We start from the raw sequence: 21,538 nt of genomic DNA on the forward strand, positions 1-21,538 counted from the left end.
GTCACAGTCATTCTCTCTCAGTCTAATTTACTTCACAATGTTATTGTGAGCATAAGATGGGGGAAAGTAGAATCAAGAACCAAAACTTGGAGAAAGGGTATGATGAAAATTTACTCAACAGATGAAGAGCTCCTACCCGCAAGGAGCTGCAATATTTGATTCTGACCTAACAACCTGAGAGTTCTAGAATAATGCCACATGACTACATGCTGGGTAAGCATATGGGGAGTATCTTATGATACATTAAGAACCACCTGCTCATGATGAATGAAAGAAGCACAGTTTTTCTTTTTCCTCATTTCTTATTCAGTGTCACCTTCAGTTCTTACTGATTACTCATATATATCCAAGGTGATCAGACTTTATTCTGCCAGAACTTACCAGGAAACATTTTGGAGGGAGGCAGAGGTCTCAGACTCCAGCTATAAGTGAGTCTATAAAGTGATCAGCCTGACCATCACACTACGCTCCTGGACTGAATGTAAATGAAGCAATCGTATCTGTTTTCCTCACAGGAGACTGCACAGCAACTTACCTCACATCAATGTTGTGGTTTATGCCCAGCCATTTAAGTGTGTTGAACCATCCTCTTGGCATGATCTTGGGAGGCTAAAGTTGCTGAACCAGTAAGCTCATAATAGGCTACCTTGTGACAACACCCAGGAAAGCTGATGCTGCTCCAGTTGACATCACAGAGACCTTTTCTTTGGCACTGGTGTTGCTGTTGAGCTTAGCTCTTCCCCATGCAACGTCACCTGTGGCCTTGGGGGATGTGTTACATGCAAAAGAGATGACTGCCATGGATATAAATATGGCAACAGCCTGTTAATTAAAACAATTAATGTTTTGTTTGTTGTGATCATGAGAGTAGCGCAATTGATAGTTAAGCAATGAAAGACAAGGTGCTAAGGGACTTGGCATATTTATTTCATGAGGAAGGACATAGAATCTTCAAGAGATTCATTTAAGTCTTATTGTTTGAAGGCTGGTTGCTGTACCCCCACATGGCAAAATATGCCACTATAGTAGCATACGGCCTTACATAAGTACCTAGGACTAAGGAAGCCTCCCCGCCCGCCCACCCACCCCATATGGATAATCAAGTAGTATAGTAGAAAAGTGTGCTCTGGGGAAAAATGGGGAGGAGGAATTTAATGCATGATATGTCAATTTATTTCACTATTTTTATCATGTTTTTATGATCTCCAGTTAGCTGCCTTGGCCTTTTAGGAGGAAAGGTAAGTTACAAAATCTTCAGATAAAATCAATTATTCTGTGCTGTTCTTAAGAAAAGTCCCGCCCCAGTAACTTTAATTTTACTTACTTTTTCAATTTAATTTTCATTTCCATTCCACCCTTCCCTTCTGCCTCGCCATTCTCCCCCAAAGGAGTCCCAAATGGCTGACATCATTCTCCTATCTTCCACTTTACTCTCACAACAACACCGCAAAGTAGGTTAGACTGAAAGTGCACAACTGGCCCACCCAGCAAACTTCCACCAGATTTGAGCCCAGGTCTCCCAAGAGCCTAGTCCCACTCTGATCACTACATTCCTGTGGCTCTTACACTGAGATGTGTTGAACTTGCATATGTCTCTTTTTCAACATCCATCGCTCTTATCATCCTTCATTCCATGACGACAGTGCTGTCACATTGGGCTGTGTAGTTAGACAACAAGTAATCCTAAACTGAGCTGGACACACCCTATTCATTAACCTTTTCAGAGTAACTAATCCAAATGAAATGTTCCTGTCTTTCAACTGAGCCAGTTCTAGCTGTTTTTCTTGCAGCACTGCCATGGTTGTGGCAGTTTCAATTTCCCTGTGGCATCTTTACATATCTCTTTCCTTGGCATGGCAAGGGAAGCCATGAGGAGAGTGACTCATCAGACACATGCCGGAGAGGCATGCTAAATAACCAGCAGGTTGCCCCTGTTTAGTACCAACAGCATCATCCCTGATTGGTGTTTTTATGAACACTGTTTTTCCCAAGTCACATGCTAGCTCAGTGGCTAAAGGGAAAGTTCTCACTCTAGAGAAGCAGGGGGGCTCCTTGTTAGAACCATTACAGCAACTGGTATTGAGCTTGATCCAGAAGCAGGAAGAGGCGGAGCAACCTGCCCCAGCTCAAACTCCAGCCTGCAGCTTGGTATAAAGCCTCCAGTATGGAAACGGTCTCAGTCACCCTTCCTATCACAGTCTGCTTTCCTAACCTCTTTGTCCCCACAACCCAGTTCTTGAAAACAGTGGCACTCAGCCCGTTGATCTTATCTCATGAGTGGTTTGTTTCTAGTTTCCCATCCTCCATTGCCCTCTTGGCCTCCTGCCCTGGAGGAAGTGCAGGATATAAATGTTAGAGGGATGGATTATGGTTGCAGGAAAGGATGCATCTACAAATACAAACTTCTTCAGCTTTTCCTCTTTCAGGCAGTTGGAAATTACATATGAAGAGACATGAGCATGCCAGCTGACATAGCCTAGGTGTGGTCCTTAAGTCTACTGTCTTCAATTCTTGACACCTCCCTCTCAAGAGTTTAGTAGGTCTGGTTGGATCAATTCCAAACAGGATGTTTTGCCCAAAAACGGGTTAGGAGGAGGGTGGAGATGTGCAAAACCTACACTGAATACAGCTAAAGGAGACAGCTACCTAATAGTTATGAATGGGCAAGGCTGCTGCAGTACATCATACTGAGTACTCTGGCCTCTGTCACTTGGGTGTGGAGCCCAGCCATATATTACCAGTAAGGTGTCCTCATCCCTAGATAACAAAATGACCAAGAAACAATAGATCCTGAAGAAATAGATCCTTTCTAATATAAATTCCTGCCACTATACATTATACATGCCACCATACAAAATAGTACTTAGTATCACTGTGCAGTCTATGGTAACTATACAAAGACTAAGCACACACATGTTCTTTAATGATACTGTAATATCACATATATAGAGCCTCTTGTGGCGCAGAGTGGTAAGGCAGCCGTCTGAAAGCTTTGCCCATGAGGCTGGGAGTTCAATCCCAGCAGCCGGCTCAAGGTAGACTCAGCCTTCCATCCTTCCGAGGTCGGTAAAATGAGTACCCAGCTTGTTGCTGGGGGGTAAACGGTCATGACTGGGGAAGGCACTGGCAAACCACCCCGAATTGAGTCTGCCATGAAAACGCTAGAGGGCGTCACCCCAAGGGTCAGACATGACTCGGTGCTTGCACAGGGGATACCTTTACCTTTACCTTTAATATCACATATGCATTAAAAAAATAATGATTTTTGGAAATAATCTGGGAATGTCTTTAATTCTCAGTATCATAGCATCTCCAGACTGTTTTGGTGTTCCATTTTTGTTGTCCTATGTTAATGTTCTTTAACCTGTTTCTACACAGCTTTGTTAACAAACCCATGCCACCTTAATTGTTCTTCATTTCCTCATGCTCTTTCTCAAATCATTTTTTCCTCTATCTTTTTTTTTTTTCATTAGAAGCACGGTATTCTGCATGACAGCTGTTTTATAGAAGTGTAAAAAAATCTGTGCCACTTTTTGGGCATCCGGCCCAAGAAAGGTAGGATGAGCAACAATTATTTTTTTTAAATTATTATTTGCATGCCACCACTACCTTTGCAATGTAATTAATAGTCTAGAAGAAGAGGCAGTTTCTTTCCTTCTTGTATATTTTTCTTTGACAACACAGCCAGTCCAATAATGATGATGATGATGATGATGATGATGATGATGATGATGATGATGATAATAATAATAATAAAGATGGAGAAGAATTTAATATTAGAAGCTATGCTAATGGTATTATAGTAATGATAACCAAACCTGAAATGTCTATGCCTAGACTGATGAACTGTTTAAAAGGCTTTGGAATGTTATCTGGTTATAGAATAAACAAAAAGGACAAGTTGAGAGAACTAATGAGATTGCAAGTATCTTGGGCTGTGAAGCTAATCCTTTGTTATGTGCGAAGTCGTGTCTGACCCATCGCGACCCCATGGACAATGATCCTCCAGGCCTTCCTGTCCTCTACCATTCCCCGGAGTCCATTTAAGTTTGCACCTACTGCTTCAGTGACTCCATCCAGCCACCTCATTCTCTGTCGTCCCCTTCTTCTTTTGCCCTCGATCGCTCCCAGCATTAGGCTCTTCTCCAGGGAATCCTTCCTTCTCATGAGGTGGCCAAAGTATTTGAGTTTCATCTTCAGGATCTGGCCTTCTAAAGAGCAGTCAGGGTTGATCTACTCTAGGACTGACCGGTTTGTTTGCCTTGCAGTCCAAGGGACTCGCAAGAGTCTTCTCCAGCACCAGAGTTCAAAAGCCTCAATTCTTTGACGCTCGGCCTTCCTTATGGTCCAACTTATGGTCCAACTCTCGCAGCCATACATTGCAACTGGGAATACCATAGCCTTGACTAAACGCACTTTTGTTGGCAGGGTGATATCTCTGCTTTTTAGGATGCTGTCTAGATTTGCCATAGCTTTCCTCCCCAGGAGCAAGTGTCTTTTAATTTCTTTGCTGCAGTCCCCATCTGCAGTGATCTTGGAGCCCAGGAAAATAAAATCTGTTACAATCTCCATTTCTTCCCCATCTATTTGCCAGGAATTGAGAGGGCCAGATGCCATGATCTTTGTTTTCTTGATGTTGAGTTTCAAGCCAACTTTTGCACTCTCCTCCTTCACCCGCATCAACAGGCTCTTTAGTTCCTCTTCACTTTCTGCCATTAGAGTGGTATCATCTGCATATCTGAGGTTGTTGATATTTCTCCCTGCAATCTTGATCCCAATTTGTGACTCCTCTAATCCCGCATTTCTCATGATGTGCTCTGCATACAAGTTAAATAGGCAAGGCGACAGTATACAGCGTTGCCTAACTCCTTTCTCAATTTTGAACCAGTCAGTGATTCCATGTTCAGTTCTCACTGTTGCTTCTTGACCTGCATATAAATTTCTCAAGAGACAAATAAGATGCTCTGGTATTCCCATCTCTTTAACAACTTGCCACAATTTGTTGTGCTTCACACAATCAAAGGCTTTAGCATAGTCAATGAAGCAGAAGTAGACGTTCTTCTGGTACTCCCTAGCTTTCTCCATGATCCAGCGTATGTTGCCAATTTGATCTCTATTTCCTCTGCCTCTTCGAAATCCTGCCTGTACTTCTGGAAGTTCTCGATCCACATATTGCTGGAGCCTAGCTTGTAGGATTTTGAGCATAACTTTGCTAGCATGAGAAATGAGTGCAATGGTGCAGTAGTTTGAACATTCTTTGGCATTGCCCTTCTTTGGGATTGGAATGTAAACTGACCTTTTCCAATCCTGTGGCCATTGTTGAGTTTTCCAAATTTGCTGGCATATTGAGTGTAGCATTTTTACTGCATCGTCCTTTAAGATTTTGAATAGTTCAACTGGAATGCTGTCACTACCACTAGCTTTATTGTTGCTCAGACTTCCTAAGGCCCATTTGACTTCACATTCCAGGATGTCTGGCTCCAGGTCAGTAACTACCCCACTGTGGTCATCAGGGATGTTAAGCTCGCTCTTGTATAGTTGTTCTGTATAATTTTGCCACCTTTGTTTATTCTCTTCTGCTTCTGCGAGGTCCCTACCATTTTGGTCCCCTATCATACCCAATTTTGCATGAAACGTTCTCTTCATATCTCCAATTTTCTTGAAAAGAAAGAAGCTAATCCTAATAAGGTTAAATATTTTGGAGTTTACATAGATAAGGATTTGAACAATATGGTGGGTTAGGTTTTCCTAACATTAAGTTTTACTACCATGCAGCAGTTTTAACACAGGGTAACAGAGAATCAAAGATTCACTGGAAAGCTTGAAATGTGAAGAAATGAGTTATATTCAAAATTTACACCATTTATTATGACCAGCAAAAAAAAAAAAAAAAGAATCCAGATACTGGATGGCATCAAATATGGAGAACTGGCTTTCTGAAGATATGGGAAAGGTATAGAGGAAGGATTAGTCCAAAAGCTTCATCATTTAAAATTACCATTGAAAAGATAACAAGGAGTAAGATGACCAATTTTCTGCATATTCAAAATCTGATAGACAAAGAAAGGAAAATGAAAGTTGGCACAAGATACAACAAGAAGAAAAAAGAGCAGATTGGCTTAGTTACATCTACGATGAAAGAAGAATTAAAAGAATCCCAAGGAATCTTGAGAGACCAAACTGAATTTGAAAAGTTGATAATGCAAGACAAACCACATTTTTTGGCAGAATTTATAAACTCTTGCTCAGATATAAAACTGAATCAGAACAAGTGAAAACTTGCATGATAAAATGGATGCAAAACTTTGGTGTAATTATTAATATTGAGGAATGGGAACAACTATGGTGTAAAAATGTGAAATTGATGAAATATCAAACACTGCATGAAAATTGGTATAAGATGTTTTATAGGTGGTATTTGACACCTAAGATTATTAGCAAAATGTTCAAACAAACTGATGGTAAATGTTGGAAATGTCAAGATGCTACTGGATCTTTTTTCCACATGTAGTGAAACTATAAATTCATCAAAAAGTTTTGGATAAAGGTTCATGATAAATTGCAAACTGTGTTTAAGTGTAAGTTTGTATTAGACCCCAAATACATGATGTTAAGCTGAATTCTTCTTCCACATGAAAACAGCAGCTGGACTCTTCATTGCCGCCAGCTGGAAGCAACAGTACGCTTCCCACATGGACTCATGGAACACAAAACTTAGAGAATTAGCAGTAATGGCTAAACCAACAGATCTGCTTAACCACAGACCGCCAGAAGACTCAAAAACACTGGGATAAATATTTGAAATATTTGTAAAACTCTTTATCATTGTAACTCTTTATAGTTTTCTTATTGTTAATTTTAAAAAATATTTAAAGTCTCATGCAGGAAATCAGCTGACCAATCAGCCAGACAGACAAATAAGGTATGATTCACTGGTGTATTTTGGGGGTGGTGATTGCATAAACCAATCGGAGTGTTAAATTTGGCTATTGCTCCAGTGAAATATTTTAAACTAAAATACCACGCACACCCACATGATGAAGTTCCACATAAAATCTGGACATGTAGAATGACTGTTTGACAGCCCTTCAAAAGAGGTGGCTTGGAGGTGAAGTAAATACGGATCAAGGCTGCAGTCTGGAAGTTATGTAAGCCTGCCAATCAACCATGCAAAGAACTTAGATGTTGTTCCAGCAAAAGTCAAGAGTGGGCTAACTAACTAACTAAATCAATCAATCAGTCAATCAATATTCCTCAATCAGTCAATCAATATTCCTCCAAGTACATGAAGATTCAAGCCCATCTGTTTAATTTCTATGAAAGTACCAGCGGTGGAAGTGAAGGAGAAATGGGAGATAGAGCAGCAGAATATGTGGTAGGCATGTTAACCAACCAGCAGAGTATAGTAATGTTGCCATCAAAGGTATCACACTAATAACTTATTGTGCACTACATTTAGTCAATCAATTATCTGTTAGGGAGGGTTTTTTTTTTAAGCAGCACATTTCCCCAAGTACTCCCGAAGAGGCATTGTATTTGTGATATTGATTCTTTGAGGAGATACCATGGCTTAGTGGTAGATCATCTGCTTGGCATGAAAAGATCTCAGATTCAATCCCCAGTAGCTCTACTTAGAAGAATCAGGTGATGGGAAAGATGGGAAAGACCTCTGCCTGAGAGCCTGAAGAGCTGCTGCCAATGAGTAGATAATCCTGACCTTGATAGACGAGGGGTCAAATTTAGTATAAGGCGGTGGTCCCCAACCCCTGGTCTGGAGACCGGGAACGGTCCGTAGATCAGTCGGTACCAGGCTGCAGCTCCTCCTCGTCCTCCTCCCCAGCTGCTGCCTCCAAGGCTGCCCTGCCACTCTGCTGCCGGCTCACCTTTGGTGCTCTCCAGTGGCTGCCAAGGCTGGGGCTCCCCCTTGGTGTGGCACTGCGCAGCTGCTGCTGACAGCACCCCCCTCTGGGCAGCAGGAAGTCAGAGGCACCGGCGGGAAAGCAAGTGGAGCAGGGGCTCAGGCGGCGGCAACGTCCCTCAGCAAAAGACTACCCTGCCCGGGCCTCAGTAAAATTGTCAAGTGTTGACTGGTCCCCAGTGATAAAAAGTTGGGGACCACTGGTATAAGGCATTTAGATCTTCAAAAGGATTGGCCTGCCTCCCCAGTGTTTGAAGAAGGCTTAGTGGCAGAGTATCTGCTTAGCATGTAGAAGGTCCCAGGTTCAGTTCCCAGCATCTTCAGTTTGTTATTGTTGTTGTTGTTAAATTAAAAAATATTAGATAGTTGGTGATATGAAAGACCTCTGCCTGAGATCTTCTACAGCTCTTCACAAGACAACAGATGACAACAGTTGGCTTTGGTGGAATGTTGGAACTTTTACAGCCCAACTCCTACCTCACCTGCAGCAGCAGCATTTGTGAGTCCTCCCTGGCTTGTTCCATGGTGCAACAGTGCTGCATAGCAGCATGATATTGCTGTGAGCACCGATATAAGTGAGGCATGAAAAGGACCACAGTATGGCATATTAGCATCTGCATCAATGTTAACCTTACAGGAAAGTCTTTTTGAAGGTAGAATTACATGTTAGGAGATGAATTGACCTCGTAATATTAATTTATACTGTCTGACCCCAATTTATCAAAGAGTCTCTAGTTTTTTAAAACCAGTCTATCCTTGTAGGCTTTAATTTCCCTTTCATTGTATGGTTCATCCGACTTCAGGAGAATATCACTGGTTTTATAAACATTGCTACACCTTTTCTTCCTGTTTCTATTAAAAGTATCTGTGGTGACTGAGAAGTTAATAGATTTCCGTAGGTGTGTCAAGAATGATTCAAAGAAGAAACAGGTATAGCTGAGGAGATAGTATTCCTATAAAAACAGGAAAAATATTACACTGGTCTGGCCAACCAACTGAAAAAAACCTCTTCTCAGATGTTCAGAATTTCATGTAGCACAATCTAGACACTTGCTGAAACCAGTCACTTATCTCCAAAGTTCACCTTATGGTTTCAAACAAACTTATTATATCCAAATCTCATAACTGAATTACATATTTTAAGGCTTAAATGCTCTGATCACAATCCAGCAGAGTATTATCTCCCTCCAGCAGACTGCAGGGATTCTCAACCAGACGAAGAAGAAGAGTTGGTTCTTATATGCCACTTTTCTCTACCAGGAGGAATCTCAAAGCGGCTTACAATCGCCTTCCCTTTCCTCTCCCCACAGCAGATACACTCTGTGAGGTAGGTGAGGCTGAGAGAGCCCTAATATTACTGCTTGGTCAGAACAGCTTGATCAGGGCTGTGGTGAGTGCAAGGTCACCCAGCTGGCTGCATGTGGAGGAGGAGCAGGGAATCACACCTGGCTCGCCAGATTAGAAGTCACCTGGGGATGAGTTGTAAACCTGGGAGCTCCCCAAGTCCCACTTGGGGACTGGTATCCGTAGCTGTGAAGCCAGCTAGGATACCAGCCAGATCTTTATCATAGAGATGAGTGAAAGAATGACAGTGCTCAAACTGGGAATTAGCAAGGCAAGCCAGGTTTCAATGATTGTCTGCAGACCCCTTTCTGGTTTCATCAACTGACTATGTTTTAAATAAGCCATGGTTGAGCATTAAATATGAACCAACCCAGTGTTTTTAGGGTAACTTGAAAATGACCAAAGACTGAATGCATGGCATCCATTTAGGTTTTGACTGGGCAGTGCAGAAAACATTGTAAATAGTGGTGATCCATTCCAGAAGAGCAAGAATGGTGGTAGTGGGGAATTCATCCTTGCCTGGAGAGTATTTGGGATGTATGTTATTTTGACTAAAGATATATTTAACTATTGGTAGTAAACCAGGAGATACAATCTGGAAACACCTCATTCAACATGTTAAAATAATAGACACAGCCCATGCTTTTCTGTTATAACACTTAGAGCTGAACACCATGACTTAGCAACAACCTGGTTTTCAAGCTCTGTTGAATTCCCAGAGACTGGGTGTGATTTACATTTGCAATTCATGAAAAAACACTAGACAACAGGAGGAGCCTGCCTAGTTAATAAGGTCTAGAGACAGAAGAACAGTCAAAACAACAGGTCAAGCCTCAGTCAGACACGTCTTTCCTTCACTCAAAACATCACCCACTGCTTTGGACACAGCAGACTCTTGCTTCACCAACATCAGTGCACAGACCTAGAGATCTCATTGACTGTTAGACAGTTTAGCTTCCTACCTAACTCCCACAAGAAAAAGGTTAAATAACCTTAGGCAAATCCTGATGACATAAAGGTTGTAATTGAAGGCCCAATTAACTAACTGGCTAACTGAGAAGGAATGTATGATAAGTAAGATTTAAACAGAGGTAATTTAATTATAAAGAGTAGAGAGCAAGGTGTAAAATGATCAACAGGGGAGAATGATCACCTAGTTCCTAACCATACTTATTTGCAAATAACTCCAAATGATGACAAAGGAGTTTAGCTAAAAGTATTCTTAGGATGAACTTCTAAGGACAAGACAACGTGCGCATTTTCAAACCTTTTTAAATTTTTGGCTTCAAGGTTACCATATGGTTTTTGGTTAGTGTGGCAGAAAAAGGCACTCCTTTGATTTGTCTATTCTGGATGGAGATCCATATTGTCCCGTAACAAGCTAGATGCAAAGCCATCATGATGTGGTTGGGGACTACCTGACAAGATGTAGCATGCTTCTTCATTATTGCCTATCAGCCCTTCTGCCATTGCTTCTGGAGTTCTATTTTTAAAGTTAAAAGCTTTGTAAGTTTCACCAGTGGAGGGTGTGTCTGTGTTTTTTCCCCCATTCAAAGCAGCAGACTTGTTCATCAGCAACAGTTTTGGTGCATATTAATATTATTAAAAACTGATGGTGTCAGCCAAATTGACTAGACTGTTACCTGAATGCTACACAGATCTCCGGAGGGGTGAAAGTATGTGTGGGAAGAACACAGCTCTTCACACAGATGAAATGTACGAATATTGATTTAAGCCACAGCATAGGTAAAGGTAAAGGTAAAGGTAAAGGTATCCCCTGTGCAAGCACCGAGTCCATGCATATGGACACCCTTGGGGTGACGCCCTCTAGCGTTTTCATGGCAGACTCAATATGGGGTGGTTTGCCAGTGCCTTCCCCAGTCATTACCGTTTACCCCCCAGCAAGCTGGGTACTCATTTTACCAACCTCGGAAGGATGGAAGGCTGAGTCAGCCTTGAGCCGGCTACTGGGATTGAACTCCCAGCCTCATGGGCAAAGTTTTCAGATGGCTGCCTTACCACTCTGCGCCACGAGAGGCTCTAAGCCACAGCATAGAAACATCCAAATGGGAAAGGTTCCATGTTTCATTTATTCACACAGTGTCCAAACCAACTGCATAGGTTAGTGCCTAATTAAAATGATAGAAAGAATTGGATTAAATGAATTCAAATGATGAAGATCTTAGAATCATAGTGTTGGAAGGGGCCATACCGGCCATCTAGTTCAACCCACCTACTCAATGCAGGATCAGCCTGAAGCATCCAGGATAATTATCTGTGCAGCTGCTGCTTAAAGACTGCTAATAAGGGGGAGCTCACCACCTTCTTAGGCAGCCTATTCCACTGCTGAACTACTAAATTTTCTTGATATCTAGCTGATACTGTTCTACATGGAGTTTAAACTCATTACTACAGGATCTACCCCCTGCTGCCAACAGAAACCACTCCCTGCCTTCCTCCATGTGACAACTTTTCAAATACTTAAAGAGAGCAATCATGTCCCCTCTCAACCTCCTCTTCTCCAGGCTGAACATTCTCAAGTCCCTCAGCCTTTCCTCAGAGGGCTTGGTTCCCAGGCCCAGATCATCCTTGTCACTCTCCCCTGCACCATCTCCATTTTATCCTCATCCTCTACTGAAAATATGCATGGATCTAATCTCCCAAATAACCATTCAGCTTTTCAGAATATGCATATTGTAGATGTGTTTCTTTAAAGATGTTTCCTACTTCAATTGCTTTTCTCCTTCCTCTGGGCTCTTATCTGCTTGCACATGTTTTGCTTTACAACAACAATAACAAAACACAATCCCATAACAAACTGTTATTTTTAGCCAACTTCAAAATATACTGTAAAGCCCAATAGTCCATTTGACTTCCTTAAGAACTCACACAAGTTTAAAACTGTTCTAAAAGTTGAAGTCACTGCAGGAAGCCAGAAGAAGAAGAGAGATAAGGAGGCTGTTGAGCTTGGGACAAACTTGCTCTGATTGAGTATATATATATGTGTGTTGCATCCCTTTATCCTTCCTACTGGAAAATATTTTCCCCCCCAAAGAACTTCTCTTTCCTCTCTCTGTAAGGAAAAACACTCACAAAAGCAATAGTAGCATGTCCTTATGTTTCCTTAGCCAAAGTAACAAGAAAACTATGACATGCTCTGTGAGATTTCTTGCAAGTATTGTGACAAACAATGGCTTCCTTAAATTATGTTGATGTAGGAGAATCAAATGGTCAGGTTTTCAAGACAAGTGATAGCTAATGGTTTCAAGATGCTGTGGTTTGTAAAGAATTTAAGGTCATAAATCTTTCAACTGTACCAATTATTTATTGTTGTTGTTAGGTACGAAGTCATGTCCAACCCATCGCGACCCCATGGACAATGATCCTTCAGGCCTTCCTGTCCTCTACTATTCCCCGGAATCCATTTAAGTTTGCACCTACTACTTCATCTCCTGGAGCGATTCACACACCGATTCCACACAAGGAATTTACCCCTGGACAGCCTCTCATTACTTGCGGGTTTTAGTGCTTCTTCCACATAATGTCAGCAGCAACCTGGAGCTTTCCAGTAGGTGGCGTGAGTTTTCATCCAGTTTGCTCCGTGATGAGGAAAATGCAAAATCCCGATTTCCCTCTTCTTGCCGCACTGCAGATTAGAGCACAAACAGGGGCAAGCCTGTCTGGAGGGAGAAATTCACGATGGTCTTAGTAGGATTTTGCCCACCCTCGCGCCTGCCCCCCTCTCTATTTTCTAATCGAATTTTTTTTAATGGCATGGTCCGCATAGCTACAGGACCGCAAAGCAACATGCCCTCACTTCAAATAAAATGTTCTCTTCAGTGTGCACAGTAATATTTGGAACGGGCAGCTGAAACAAACTCCTGTTTGTGTTTTCTGGCAGTGAGGTATGAATGGGAGGGGGGGCATGTGATGCAGCAGCCCTATCCCTTTTAACTTGGTGGCCATGCTCTTTGTTTTAAATCTTTATTGTTAACACAAAATCATTGGGCTCTGGTTACCATGGCCAATCTATCCAAACATAAAGAGAGACCATTATACAAAGAATCCCAATAAGGGATTTAAGCAAATGTTTTATTGTTGTGGCATGATCCCTAAGCAACGCATAAGTGCAAGTTTTGTAAAAATGTTTTATTATTGTGGCATTTCCCCATAACAATTAATTTCAGGACTCTGCGGGGGAGGAAGTTTGAAACCTTAAAACAACCACTGTTAAGGCAAAAAGCCACAATGAGCCAGAGGGATAACGCGGGACTGGTCTCCCATCAGAAAGTATGCAAATATGTGATTTCCTATCACACATTTGCAAGCAGGAGTGTTGCATGTTTTACACCTCAGTGCAGAATTGGTCACACCAACACTTTCCTTTCTCAACATACACAGAAAATAAGTTTGTCTTATCTTTAGAAGGGCCCAGTTCTTAGGATGCAGGATCCTCACAGGGACCCAATGGAGGACACACATGACACTGGTGCTTGGCCAGCTGCATTGGCTCCAGATTAGAGTCTGGATCAGATTCAAGATTTTGGTGCTAACCTTTAAAGCGCTAAATGGTCTGGGACCAACATATCTGTGGGACTATCTATTTAAAAAGAGTGGTTTAAGGATTTGCGTGGCCTATAGCACCAGAGCCAGTTCAAAGATTTGTGGGGTCCTAGTCCAGCACAATTGTGGTGGGAGCAGCCAGACTAGGGGCACATTACTCCCTACAGTTACTCTGAGGGAAGAGGGGGGAGGGGGGAGGCTACAGCCTTGATCCATGGAAGGACCCCTGGAAGTGCAGAGCTCATAGCATGTGCAGTTTATACAGTTTATACAGTTTACATGGGTAAACTGGCCCTGGTCTATTCCTTTATACTCCACATGAATCTTAAGATCAGCAGATCAGATTCTGCTTAGGATTCCCAGTCCAAAGGAAGTGAAATTGACCTTGACCAGGACCAGGGCCTTCTCAGGGAGACATCAGGGACATCATGGGAGAAAGACAGCTGTTCCACCAGACATAGGGTCAATATCCATAAATATCAACAAGACGTATTGGCCCTACTCTGGGAACTGAGGAAGATCACTCTGAAAACTCTGAACCCACCGTTTGACTGTAAATTTTAACTGGGGGGAATGAAGATTTTTTTTTAATGTACTATCGTTGTGTACTATTGTGCTGTTGCTCACTTTGAGCTCCCAAAAAGGGCAGAATATAAAATAAAGGTTATTTGTATTTGTATTTGTATTTTCCCCCCATGGATCAAGGCTGTAGCCTCCCTCCCCCCCCCTCTTCCCTCAGAGTAACTGTAGGGAGTAATGTGCCCCTAGTCTGGCTGCTCCCACCACAATTGTGCTGGACTAGAACCCCACAAATCTTTCCCACAATCTTTTCGTGGAAAGATCAGTCTTGTCTATTAATGGCTCCCAGTCTCTGGAGGTATCCACTGATGGCCATGTGGAGAATTATATATATTCACACACATGGATGCAGATTTTATTTTAATGTAAATAGTGTGGTCAAAATGCCATGAACTGTGAGAGATGCAAACTGAGACATTTGTGAACAAAACCAAATGTAAGGAAGATAAACTCAGTAATCGTTCAACACAGCAATAACCAGCAATAATACAGATGTATTTGTCTTCTAAGTTCTAATCAGAACTAAGGAGCTCTGAAACATACCTTGGCATCAAGTAAGGAAACCTTCTAGGTTCCAAGTAGTGTGTGCCATTTCTGACATAGCTGGGATTATGCTAAGGAAGAGAGTGTCATGGTTATTATCCCAGTGTTTAACAATGTGTTGTTTTGTAGTTTTTATGCTCTGTTACCTAAGGAGTTTGCCGCTTCATTTTTTTTCCAGTGGCAAATCCAATATATATGCTACCCATTTCTCAATTTGTTCCAAATTTTGATTTGGTGCTAAATTCAAAAGCCAGGAGCAAGAAAACTGCAAACTTTCAAGCTTGGATAATGAGTGTGCTTTTTCCCACCTCCAAAAAGGCCTTCTGCCTGTGCATATAATCCAAGTTGTCCCTTGCCCTTAGAGTGCTCCTAATCCAAACAATCATGACCTAGATTTCCTGCCCACAGTTATTTGTGGATTTCATCTTTCTAGGCCATGTGATGCCCTAGTAGCCAAATGGGGACACCCAAATGCCATTCATTTCACCTGCAATTATTGTAATCATAAAGTTGTGAGCACACACAAAAAAGAAAACAGCTGGATGGTAATTGGCCTGAAGTGACTGGAATATAAAATGCACCTAATTTGTAGGTTCAAATGCATACTGTACAGGTTTGGTTGGTATGTTCCACCCACTTACATAAACCTCCTGCCTCCATGCCTGCCCTCTTGTACAGTAGGTCATCCATGGAGTAGAGATGCTCCTGCAGATGCATTGGCATTCTGAAAAATAAACACTGCGTAATTACTGCCACCTTCTCTATGACCCACTTCCCACAAAATGTATGCGACCACATGTCCACATACACATTAGCAGAAGGAAAATAATCTCACATATTTATATATCCACACAAATACCCACTCCAAATATCAGGAGTAATATCAGGGCTCTCTCAGCCTCACCTACCTCACAGGGTGTCTGTTGTAGGAAGAAGAAAAGGGAAGGCAATTGAAAGCCGCTTTGAGACTACTTCTGGTGGAGAAAGGCAGCATATAAGAACCAACTCTTCTTTAAAACAGGGGTAGTCAACCTGTAGTCCTCCAGATGTCCATGGGCTACAATCCTCATGGGAATTGTTGTCCATGAACATCTGGAGGACCACAGGTTGACTACCCTGCTCTAATAGAACTTGCAGATGTAATTGCTGATCCCCTGTCCATTATTTTTGACAATTCTTGGAGAACAGGTAAAGTGCCAGAAGATTAGAGGAAGGCAAATGTTTCCCCATCTTCAAAAGGAGGAAAAGGAGGATCCGGGTAACTGCCGACCCATCAGCTTGATGTCTATAGCTGGCAAAATTTTAGAACAAATCATCAAGCAGTCCGTCCTTGAGCAGCTAGAGAGGATGGCTATAATTACTAAGAGTCAGTGTGGCTTTCTTAAGAATAAGTCATACCAGAGTAACCTTATCTCTCTTTTTTTTATACAAGTTTTTTTATTTTCATAAAGATAGAAATATAGGATGCAATACGAGTTATTAATACAAAGAACAGTAGAATATAAAATATAATCATCATTTGAAAATGTACGACCCTACATTAACTACACAATGTTATAAACTTTTGCCCAAAACTGAGTCTAAGAGCCATCCACATTTCCACTAATTTTTTTTTAAAAGGCCTATTTAGATATACAAAAGAGAAGTTGTTAATAATCAACCTACTTGAGAGATCATAGACCTCACGTTAACTGCTTAATACAATCTAAGAGCTATCCTGACAGATATTTCTAGGTTTAAGTTAGATGCTTAACATTAAACATTTCTTGTAGAACAGTATGGGTTTTGGCCCTGTATCAATACTCTAATGAAGGGAAAAGAAAGTAGGGCTTTGCCTTAAAGATGTACAAAAAAAAAAAACTTACAAGAGGATTTCATAGCTTCTCCTTATCCTTAATACAGATACATCTACAAAACAATTTATACTTGACCCATTCTAAGAGCCATCCTGACAGGTATATTTTCAGATTTAAGTTGAGAGCTTAACATTAAACGTTTTCTACAGATCAGTGTGAGCTTTGGCCCTATAACAATACACTAATAAAGAAGAAAAAAAATAAGGGGGGAAAACCCCATTTTATATTTCCAACACTAACGATTATATTATCTATATGCCTACAAAAGAAAAGAAACAAGAGAGAAAAAAACACTGCTTCCCCTTTTTCATAAAAATAGAAATATAGAATACAGTATATGTTATTAATACAGGAAATAGTAAGTTTCCAGGTTTAGATTAAATGCTTAACATTAAACATAGAACAATATGAGCTTTTGGTCTTCTTAAGGGGGTCTCATCTCGAGGCTTGCTGCATCTTGTCGTTCCCGTAGACTTATATTCTGTCCCATTGGCCTTTGGCGTAGAAAGTGCAGTTGTACTCTTTCCCGCAGAATATGCATCGATAAATCTTGAGGCCACTGCACCTCCTGGACTCCAGTATCAATACAATTTTCCCCCCAAAGAGCTCCTTTAAATCGGTTACTTTCACTACAGATCCATATATCTTTTGATTGATTTTTGTACACTGTTGCTTTGAGATGGCTGTATGTCTTTTTTAAAAGGGTGTCCTTATCTGGGCTGCAGAACTCCGGCATCCCCTTTTCCGTCTCCAGAATTTCAGATTTCTCTTCTACTGTTGGTTTTCCACCTTGTTTAGAGCTGTCATCAGCCACTGTTATTGATCCATCATTCCTGTTGGAGACTTCTTCCTTGCCATCTTGGATCTCCTTAAAGATATTTTTGACCAATCCTTCTGTAAATGCTTTGAAATCTTGGGTTTGTTTCTCTATTAGATGAGCCAATCTTTTTAACATAGACATGTTTTTGACTTAAAAAACAACAGCCAGCCTCAAACAATTTTACAAGTGGCCAGTAGAGGTCCTCTGTTTTATCCTCTAATGTTCCGGCACAGGCATGTGACGTATTGAAGTCAGTAAGGCAGATATTCTTGTGCTGGAACAGAGTTCTCATGAGATCTTTCCATTCACAGCTGTTATCTCTTATCTCTGAAAACCAAAACAATTGCAGTAAGAGCTTTTGCCAATTAATTTGAGTTGATTTGAGTCCTTCTTCTACTTAGTTAGGAGAATTAGCCTGCCTCATAATGAGGTGGCTTCGGGCAGAGCAGAGTAAAAGGAGGGGGGAAACAAAGGGCTTTGATTCAGGAAGAGAGACAGAGAAAAAAAGACGAGAGATACTTGCAGTTTTGGAACTCAGCCGATGTCCTCCCCTCAGTTCACAACGTTCATTTGCAGTAATTCGTCGTGTAGGGTTGAAGCAGATGCTTTAAGATTAAAGAGAGAAACGAAAGACCGAGATAGAATATGGCAGTCGTCCTCTGGACCTGGAACGCTGACAGCCTATAATCCAGGGAGATATACTCCCTAAAGGATTGGAGACGGCCCCAAGAACTTCCTGGGTAGAAAGGTGAGGTGGGGTTTGCGTACCCCTCCTCTTTTCTGCCAATTGATTGCGCGATTGACCCCTGTCAGGCTTCAGAGATAGCAGAGCAGATGCCCTGCAACCCTCTCAGAACGACATCTTAGCCGGAAGTCACCTTATCTCTTTTTTTGAGCAAGTTACTAGCTTGCTAGATTGGGGAATGCTGTGGACATTGTTTACCTTGATTTCAGTAAGGCTTTTTATAAGGTTCCAAATGAAATTCTTATTGGCAAGTTGGTAAATTGTGGTATAGATCTTATTACTGTTAGGTGGATTGAGAACTGGTTGACATATATCACCCAAAGACTTGCTGAAGAAGCCTGTCCTTAAAAGAACCACCAAGTTGCAAAAAGTTTGAACTAGGGGATCCAATTCTATGGGTGCCCAAAGAGGATGCACTCATCTGATCTCCATTATTTCCTGTGATGAGAAATAAACAAATTCTCTGGTCTGTTTTCCTCCTGATCCAGTCGTTTTGCAACTTGGGTTTTTTTGCAACTTTTCCCAACTTTGCAAAATCTTTCTCGTCCAGGAAGGATAGGGAATTTGCCCTAATTTGTATTTAATGAAGTTCAATCTTCTCTAGAGTGAAATTTGTTGACAAATAGTTATGAATAAGATCTAAAATAAGTAGACCCAATTTAGTTCTTTGAAGAAGATCTAGCTTCTGTCTGACAGTGCAATTGTAAGCAGTGACCCCTTCTAATACCACAGAAATTAACTGGCTTGGAAAGGGGTTGCTCTGCTTCAGATTGCTGTTATGTTGTTTGTCTGGAAGGGGCAGGGCAAATCCCAATACTCTGAAACTGGAATTTTCTTCCAGGGAACTGATCCCTGTGGTCTGCTGGTCAGTCATAATTCAGGAACAACTATGAAGGTTGCCACCCCTGGATCCCCATTACAAGTTTGTAATAAATTGCAATAATCTTGACACACTCCTCATAGAAAAAAATACGATATGTTACGGCAGTTCTCCTTGCCTCATACCTGCTCCCTGCAAAAATTGTGATGAAACCAGTCCTCAGTTACCTGTACTCACATTTATAAGCTCTGAAGTTCATTTTGAAAGAGAACATGGGGTTAAATGTATAAAGTAAACTGCATACTGCAAATGGCTCACTTGACTAATTATTTGCAGCTCCCTTTCAAGTTAACACAAAATATAAGCAGAGGCCTTTATTTACTCTTCTTGCTTCTTGTCCTCCAGCTGTTCAAATCAGGACCTCATTTTCTAGAGGATTTTATTTACATTTGGAATGAAAACTCAGTCGTGTATCTGAAGTAATGAAAGCTACATTCATATACTGCAGTGACCATCTTTGGCTGGTGGGCTCTAAACACACTCAACATGGTGCTGCTGTCTTGATAGAAGGAGGAGGAGGAGGAGGAGAAGAAGAAGAATTGGTTCTTATATGCCACTTTTCTCTACCAAAAGTTGCTTACAGTCGCCTTCCCTTTCCTCTCCCCACAATAGACACCCTGTGAGGTGGGTGAGGTTGAGAGAGCCCTGATATCACTGCTCGGTCAGAACAGCTTGAGCACTGATAAGGTCAAGGTCACCCGGCTGGCTGCATGTGGGGGAGTGGGGAATCAAACCTGGCTTCCCAGATTAAAAGCTGCCACTCAACCACTACAGCAAGCTGGCTCTCACCAAATGAAGTCTCCTAAACGGGGCCCTTTCCACTGCTGCTTTACACATGATAGATGAAGTTATGTCAAATAGTCTGAAGTGAGACATCATCAAATGTAGTCATTTGGGGCTTTTATGTTCTAATAATATTTTCTTATAAGCAAAGAATGAGAAGTGTGTGATAGGGAAACTGGTAATAAGTGTATTTTCTGGAACTCTTTATACAATGACCCCTGTATCCCTTGCACAAGCCACTCTTGATTTAAATGTAAACACAGGAGAAAATGAGACACTGAACTATGCACTGCCTCAGGGCTACTATATCTTATCCAACTATAGAAAGAATCACTGAATCCAAACAAGAAACCATCTCTTCAGAAGTACTGCCATAAACTATGTAGGTGCTGAATATAATTTTTTTAAAAAAGAAGAATGAAAGTTCCACTTTTTTAGAAGAACTGACTACAATATCTATTTTATAAAATTAATTACTGTTTGCTCTTTGTTGAAGCCTGATGACTGTAAGTTTCTGTGTTTCCAGTCCATATTTGCTGATTTGCTGTGCGGATTTTTGAATATGACATCAGTTTTTTAAAATAAATGTTTACGTGAACCGTCCTGAAGGCAAATGGGAAACTCTGATTGAAGTGGAAGAAGAGCTGCAAAATCCTATGTATCTTAACTAAGGCTACACAATGAATTTAAGACTGAAACAATAGTTGAACCCAGCAGACACACATGTACGTGTGTGCATGGGGTGAGTGGGGGACCAATTTAAACACATATTTCTGTAATTCTTGCTTTATCTCTATCCTGCAACAACACTGAGTAATACTGATATACCCAAAGCAATCAAGTTTGCTGCACAAAGCAGAGACTTACACTTCCTGATTTATAATTCAATTTTCAAAGCAAACAAAAATTCCTGCCTGTTTTTCAGGACTGATTCCACACTGAGATTTTTCCCTCGTGGAAAGCAGGAAGCCCCCAGATTGTTTAATCCTGTTTAGGAGCATCTACATGACTTTTTTTTCATCCCAAGCATGACTCGTGGTGTTTTGGGGATATCATCTTTAATCATAAAGGGGAAAACCCTGCTTTTCTCCAGTTTAAAGGGGCAGCTGTAGGATGGTTGTGGATGGAGTTGTCCATCTAGAGACACTCCATTCATGCCACAATGATTTCCTTCGAAAGAGTCAGGGAAAGCGGAGATTTCAAGAGAAGAAGGATGGGGAGGGAGATCAGAGGATATTTAAGTCCAAGGTTCATTCATATGAAACCAGACCAGTACTATGCTACTGAGCCTGCCCGTTTGCATCAATTTATTTTTGTCATGCTGATCTTTTTTAAAGGCATTGTCCTACACCAGTAACAAAGCTTGATTCCGACTATTTCATAGCAATATGATATGCTGGACACTGGGTGCAGTCCAGTGCCAGATGTGCCAGTTTCCCACTGAACTCAGTGAGACATAAATGCACAATTAAGAACATTTCTAAATATTCTGAACCTGCTATTTCAA

The 21,538-nt window shown here is 41.3% G+C and overlaps 1 protein-coding gene and 1 long non-coding RNA gene across 2 annotated transcripts in view; one reads left to right on the forward strand and one right to left on the reverse strand.

The window, feature by feature from the left end:
* The first annotated feature begins 706 nt into the window (after positions 1-706).
* Positions 707-6,451, forward strand: LOC143840700 (uncharacterized). The gene is made up of 3 exons (XR_013232330.1): positions 707-1,238; positions 3,474-3,555; positions 5,776-6,451. It is a non-coding gene; the product is annotated as an uncharacterized LOC143840700 (long non-coding RNA).
* A 10,357-nt stretch (positions 6,452-16,808) lies between these two features.
* Positions 16,809-21,538, reverse strand: part of LOC143840701 (uncharacterized) — a 39,902-nt gene continuing 35,172 nt past the window's right edge. Inside the window, exon 2 of the mRNA XM_077344248.1 lies at positions 16,809-17,950. Within this exon, the coding sequence (XP_077200363.1) occupies positions 17,228-17,764 (537 nt within the window). The 5' untranslated portion in view covers positions 17,765-17,950 and the 3' untranslated portion in view covers positions 16,809-17,227. The remainder of the gene's footprint in view (positions 17,951-21,538) is intronic.

The sequence above is a fragment of the Paroedura picta genome, chromosome 6 (assembly GCF_049243985.1).
Source record: "Paroedura picta isolate Pp20150507F chromosome 6, Ppicta_v3.0, whole genome shotgun sequence".
NCBI classification, from domain to species: Eukaryota; Metazoa; Chordata; class Lepidosauria; order Squamata; family Gekkonidae; genus Paroedura; species Paroedura picta.